The sequence below is a fragment of the Calidris pugnax genome, unplaced genomic scaffold, assembly GCF_001431845.1.
Source record: "Calidris pugnax isolate Ruff unplaced genomic scaffold, ASM143184v1 scaffold20, whole genome shotgun sequence".
Taxonomy (NCBI): Eukaryota; Metazoa; Chordata; class Aves; order Charadriiformes; family Scolopacidae; genus Calidris; species Calidris pugnax.
Window position 1 is genome coordinate 8,343,835 of NW_015094510.1, and position 6,461 is coordinate 8,350,295.

Genomic DNA, 6,461 nt, shown 5'->3' on the forward strand with positions numbered 1-6,461 from the left:
ATCAAAACTGAACTATATTTGCATGTGAAATCACTGGGAAATAGTACCATAAGATTTTCCTGCAAATACACAGTCAGTTTAGATTTCATCAATCCCCATATATCAACAAACTGCTACAGTGCCACAACACTCTCAGTCCTTAAGACCATTTTTTAATATGATAAACCCCTAGACCCCAGCAGAAATCTACTGGCAATGTTTTTTCCATCTTGAAGGAATCATCTATTTATCTGGTTTCTCATTTTTTTAAGCAACTGTACTAATCCACAGGGTAACCTTTTATCCTTGGCAAATAAGGACTTGATTGATGCCTGTGGTCAAATATTTTACCTATTTTCAAACCACTCTGCCACTAGCTTGGGTAAGTCCTCTCTAATTCTAGCATTGCAGCATTCAGTAACCAATAATTCTGTAGGATTCAGTAAGAGTTACGTATTGCCTGCAGATTACATAAACCAAAACACTCCCTTCAGTTTTCTCTTCTGCAAGTTGAAGGTCTTCAAACATGTTAGTCATAGAATCATAGAATCATCCAGGCTATACGTTCATCTTACGTATTGCCTGCAGATTACATAAACCAAAACACGCCCTTCAGTTTTCTCTTCTGCAAGTTGAAGGTCTTCAAACATGTTAGTCATAGAATCATAGAATCATCCAGGCTGGAAGGGACCTCCAAAGGCCATCTAGTCCGACCTCCCCGCAGTCAGCAGGGACACCCCCAACTAGACCAGGTTGCCCAGGGCCTCATCAAGCCTCACCTTGAGTATCTCCAGGGAAGGGGCCTCAACCACCTCCCTGGGCAACCTGTTCCAGTGCTCCACCACCCTCACAGTAAAGAACTTTCTCCTCATCTCCAATCTAAATCTGCTCCCTTCCAGCTTCAAGCCATATGTCCCCTACCATCTTCCATCTCCTTATTTTAGCTATCCTTCTTTGCACCTTTTTAACTATTAATTACAGCCCTGAATCAATTTCTTGTGAAAGCTGGGATGATTCTACCTGGTCCAAGTCATTTGTTACCATCCAGCATCATCTTTAAAAAAAAAAAAAAAAAGTATCTGTATTAGACTCTTGGGCTTGTTTCCCTTAACAGAAGGTACAACACTGGATCTTTTCTGAGCCAGTGAAAATGACATAAAGAATTCAGGTTCTTTCATTATTCATGATCCACCAAGAATGCAAACTGATCAGACCAGGCCAGTAAGGGACACACCTGAACAAACAAACAAAAATGCAATGATGTAGCATTTTGTTTTGCACTGGAACCCTGAGATTTCACAGCAACAACCAGACTTCACAAAACACACACATATATCATAAAAGGAGTATCAAGAACCTGAAAACAGACGGACCCCTCCTCTGAATCACTGTGTTATCCCTGTCCCTAAGGAACATCTTGTATCCAGCCTGGGCTTGCTCTGTATGCAGGGACCAGTTTCAGCCAAGCTTTCCAAAGACATTTCAGTGGAACAGCAAAATAACAAGCAGGTAAAGCAGATCATCTTGCAGGATCCTGGAACTGACTGCCAAATTCCTGCTGCACTCTTAGGAAGAGGTGTTAGACTCGCCCCTGTGAGCGCTTCCTCATGTTTCCAGGCACTCACCTGCTTTTGCTTTACAGCTTGGATCACATGACATGACCAGCCCCTCAAGGACAGAGTTTCTACAGACCAATCTTAAATCCAAAGTTATCCAGCATGCAGCACATTACTTATTGAAATACCCCAAATTCCATTTTAAATAGTTTGGTATACACCAGCTACACAGCTTTCACTTACAAAGTATATAAATCCAGGATTACATTGAACCAATTACATTTCTCACCGATTACTAAACACCATTCTTTTGTTTCCAGACAACCAGTACAATTCCAATTCTTCTTCACCTCTGGGAATATCTTTTCATAGTTGGAACACTGTTTGCATAATCTTCAAAATATGTGAATTTTTACAAGTCTATAAGTTTTTGTCGCAGACTTACTAGTTTTTATAGCATCACATACTATATTGAATAAAATCTTTACTACTTGACAAGGGACTCACGTGTACATTTAGTTGTACTAAAAAATTCTTCAGTCACCCAGTTTGCATGCTTTGCTTTCTCACATTCAGAGATCAATCAGTCAGACCCAAGATCTGTGGGACCACAGGCTTAACCATCTGTAGAACATTTTGTTCATTTTTGACAATGTATAGGCATTTCCATGGAATAAATTTCCAAGTTCTGCAAAGATCTAGGACACCAAAGAAGCCCTGGCTTGTCATATTCTCTTGTGAAATGCCATCTGGGAGACCTCAAAAAAAAAAAAAAAAAAAAAACACAACAAACCTGTTCTAAGCCAGCAAGAAGTGTTATGCAACTCATTCTTTACACGGGAGGGTGCATTACGCAGTCCTTCTGGACTTCACTTCTATCAAGACAGCTAGATTCAATAACTCTGGTTCCATGAAGGTCTATATTTAAATGGGAACACTGGAAAATGGGTTCCAAAATTCATTAATGTAACTATAACAATACAAAAAGGTAAATCTCTCTGCCCCTAAGACTTCCTTCCCATAAGTGTCTGGTAATTAAATACAAAGGTAACACAGAACTTCTGTTCCGAGACAGGATATCTTTTTCACTGCAACGTAATACAAACACACCTTATCTCATCACTGAAGTCAGAGCCAACATCTCATTCCAAGGCACAGCATAGTGCGTAATGAAAAGATTAGCCTCAAAAAAAGCATACTTTTAAAGAGAGCTGCAAGGACGTCTCTGCAGAAGAACTACAATTGTGCACACAAACTACAGTAGTCTTTCACCCATTTTCATGAACTACCACCATAAAAAAAAAAAAAAAGAAGAGATTCTCAGCTTTAGCTACAACTTTTATATGTACTAGGTAGGTCTACTTCATGTTTCAAAAGCTGATAAAAACATAACTGATATATTGAAACAAACTTAAAAGGTAAACATTACAAATACCCAGGCAATTTTACAAGGAATGACTCTCATACAATACCTAGTTGGAAAAATATGCATATATACGTATGACTGCTATACTATACTAACTACACTGTGTTACTGCTTAATTTTGTATTCAGAATCATTAAAAAAAACAAACAACTGCAAGAATTCACATAAACAAATGTCTATATTAACTGTTCTTACCTTCATGGATTTAAGAAAGTTACAATAAAATCCTATCAGTACAGGCAGTATCTTACAAGTTAGCAGATTTGCAACTCTGGAAGAACACCAGTTTCTTACTTGGTTTGAAACACCAAGCTGCGCTTCTGCAGCGTAAGTGGGGATGGACTTTAATATCTAAACTCAGCTTCATTTTTGTACTAGAAAACTTACCACTTTGACATGAGGTGACAGCAACAGCGGCAACTAATTTGGTACAGAACACGATTTAACTACTAAGCATAGTCAGAAATATACTACATTAAATACCAGTGAAGACTTACTCATACGTGTGTTAAATAACCTTAAGATCTAATAATAATATAAGAAAAGTCACAAGCATAAGAGCAACAGCAGAACAGTTAAAAGCATGGCTGCCTAGGCTGTTATTTTTTATTTTTTTTCCAAAGTGCATGCACACATAGCTAAATGAGATTTCCAAAGCATTATTTCTTTTTCCACTCCACCTCACATTTCTCAGAATATAAGCCTTCATTTTCCCCTCTTTCATGCTACCCTTTCAAATGCAACCAGGTCAAGGCATAATTCCAGTGGACCTGATAGTCAGGTCATTACTTGCTCAGCCATCTTTCAGTCTCAGTCTTTGGCTCTCACCCTGCGGTACTGCAAAAATAACAAGTGTTTATAGCCATTCAAGAGTATATGCCCCCAAGGAGAGAAACAAACATCACGGAATAACAGATCATTTCAGAGGCGCCTCATATTTGTACTGCCAAAACCTGAAAGCCATTTACCAATGGCAACCATTCAACTGACACAGTAGTAAAAAAACTAAGAATTGTCAACTGTGTGATAAAGTTTTGAATATGCAATAGAAAATAAAATAATAAAAAAAAGAAAAGAAAACCAAGAAAATAAAAATCACTTCTATGGAAATCTTTCTCCTTTTAGAAGAGACGGAAACACGGAAAAGAAGATGAGGGTGAGTTTCCAGTTACAGTCAAAACTTCCCTCTAAATAAGCAAATGTTATGAAAATTAGCATAAATAGTTGTGATCCTTTCAATTCACTGACAGGCAGGAATCACAGGACTGCACGCCCTGGAACCGCTTAGAACAGTATTTTTGAAACATATGATACTTATCCAAGAAGCAAACCTAAAGGCACTAACTTTCTCAATTTGGCTAATATTCTCACAAAGTAAGGCTGGACAAGCTAGGTAAATGCTGTACCTCTGTATGTTATCAAACACCGTATAACCAGCTGGTCAGAAGAGGTCATTATCCCTCTGCACTTAGCATTGGTGCAGCCTCACCTTGAGTACTGTGAGCACAATTTAAGGATGTGAAGGTCCTTGAATACCTCCAGAGAAAGGGAACAGAGCTGGTGAAGGAATGTCCTATGAGAAGCAGCTAAAGACTTTGGGCCTGTCTGGTTAGGAGAAAAGAAGGCTGAGGGGCCACATCATTGCTCTCTGCAGCTTCCTGAAGTAGAGGGGAAGTAGAGAGGGAAGTGCTGAGCTCTTCTCCCCGGGATCCAGTGACAGGACACGTGGTAATGGTCCAAAGCTGCTCCAGGGGAGGTTCAGACTGGACATTAGGAAGCATTTCTTTACCGAGAAGGTGGCCAAACACTCGAAGAGGCTTCTACAGTGGTGGTTGGTGCCCCAAGTCCGTCAGTGTTTAAGAGGCACTTGGACAACATGCTTTAATCACCCTGAATTGGTCAGGCAGTTGGACTAGATGATCATCGTAGGTCCCTTCCGACTGAAATATTCTATTCTATTCTAAACCATATGAGATTTGTTTTAAGCTTTTACAATTTAGGCACACATGAAAACACAGTCCAGGAGAACCACTAAGTTAAACAGCAGAACAGAAATATCCCCAAAATATCACTGGAAATAACAATGCTTCTTGTAATTTTAGCAATTTTTCACAATTACAACCAAAGTAAGTCACTTAGTGCTTTGGTAGGTAGTAACTGGGCTTTTGTTTTGGTGAAGGACTTGTAAGTAGTTAAGGAAAAAGTACTAAGTGTTGACTAGTAAGCGAATTACTGTGATCAATTTAAAAAAAAATAATAAAATATAACTTCCAGTCAACAGTGCCAAAACACCTCTAGGCTAGCAAACGAGCAGTAGAGTTTGCAATTACAGCACAAGTCGTTGAAACACATTGTTCCAAAACAGATCCGGCGTGCCCAACGCTTAGGAACGGCTCGAAAACACCAAAACCTGGGTTCAAGCCCCACGTTGTGCATCTACCCTACTTGAACTCCACTTTTCCCACCTTAGCTTCCTTGCTGAAAGGGAGTGTAGTGCGATTAGAAACAACAAAGCTACCGGCAAGCGCCAGGCCTCCTTGGCGCTTGCTACCCGCCGACACCCAGCCGAGGCAGGCCTGGGGGAAGGCGGGCAGGCAAGGGGGAAGGCCGGCAGGCCGCAGCGTGGGCCCCGCAGGCCCACCGGCCCCCTCAGGCGCCCGTGGAAGCTCAGGGCCTCCCGGGGCGGGGGTGCCGGGGAACGTCCCTTCCCTCAGGACCACCAAGGTGTGGGGGGAACGAGAGCCAGGCCCCAAACCCACACCGCCTTCCCGCGGCTACTGCCTCCGGGCCGGAGCTCAGACTGGGGTGTCCCCTCGCTGCTGCACGCTTCAGAAACAGAAGGACCCCCCCCGAACCCCACAGCGCTGCTCGGAGTTACTCGCCCCCAGCCCCGGCCCGCTCCCCCAGGGGGTGGCCACAGAGCTGCGGCGAGGCCCGGCCCCACCGGCAGAGGAAGGCCGTGGTGCCGCCGAGGTCGCCCCTCCACTTACCAGCCCGACTCGGAGAGCGCCGCCCTCGTCCTGTCGGCCATGGCGCCTCCTGCCGCCGTCACCCGCGGAACTTAGGGGCGCCGGGGCGGGGCCGGGCCGGTGCGGGGGCCGCCGGGCGCTGCGGGGGAGCCCCGGCGCTGGAAGGAGGGACGTGGGGCCCGCTCGTTCCCTCGGCCCTTTACCGGGGTGCTGGGCCCGGCCAGCTCTCCGGTGAGGGAGGGGAGCAGAGGGAAGGAAGGGGCGGAGGCGGCGCAGGCAGAGACGAACAAAGCCCGCGACCGGCTGCTACGGGGATGAAGGAGGAGGAGGAGGCGACACTGGGGGAGGAGGGTGTCCCGCTGCCTGCTTGGAAGCCGCTGCCGCCATGGCGGAGAAGGGAAGGAGTGAGGGCAGAGGAGGAGGAGGTGCTGTGGGGCTGGGAGGCGGCGGAGAGCGGGGCCTGCCTGTCCCCTGCCTTCTCCCTGCCTGCCCCCTGCCTGCCTGCGGCCTCCGGGCTCCCTCAGGCCCGGC

At 44.7% G+C, this 6,461-nt stretch overlaps 1 protein-coding gene across 1 annotated transcript in view; it reads right to left on the reverse strand.

Moving 5' to 3' along the window:
• TDRD3 (tudor domain containing 3) overlaps positions 1 to 6,236 on the reverse strand; it is a 107,894-nt gene extending 101,658 nt beyond the window's left edge. Inside the window, exon 1 of the mRNA XM_014966044.1 lies at positions 5,952 to 6,236. Coding sequence (XP_014821530.1) covers positions 5,952 to 5,992 — 41 coding nt within the window. The 5' untranslated portion in view covers positions 5,993 to 6,236. The remainder of the gene's footprint in view (positions 1 to 5,951) is intronic.
• Between the last annotated feature and the right edge of the window lie 225 nt (positions 6,237 to 6,461).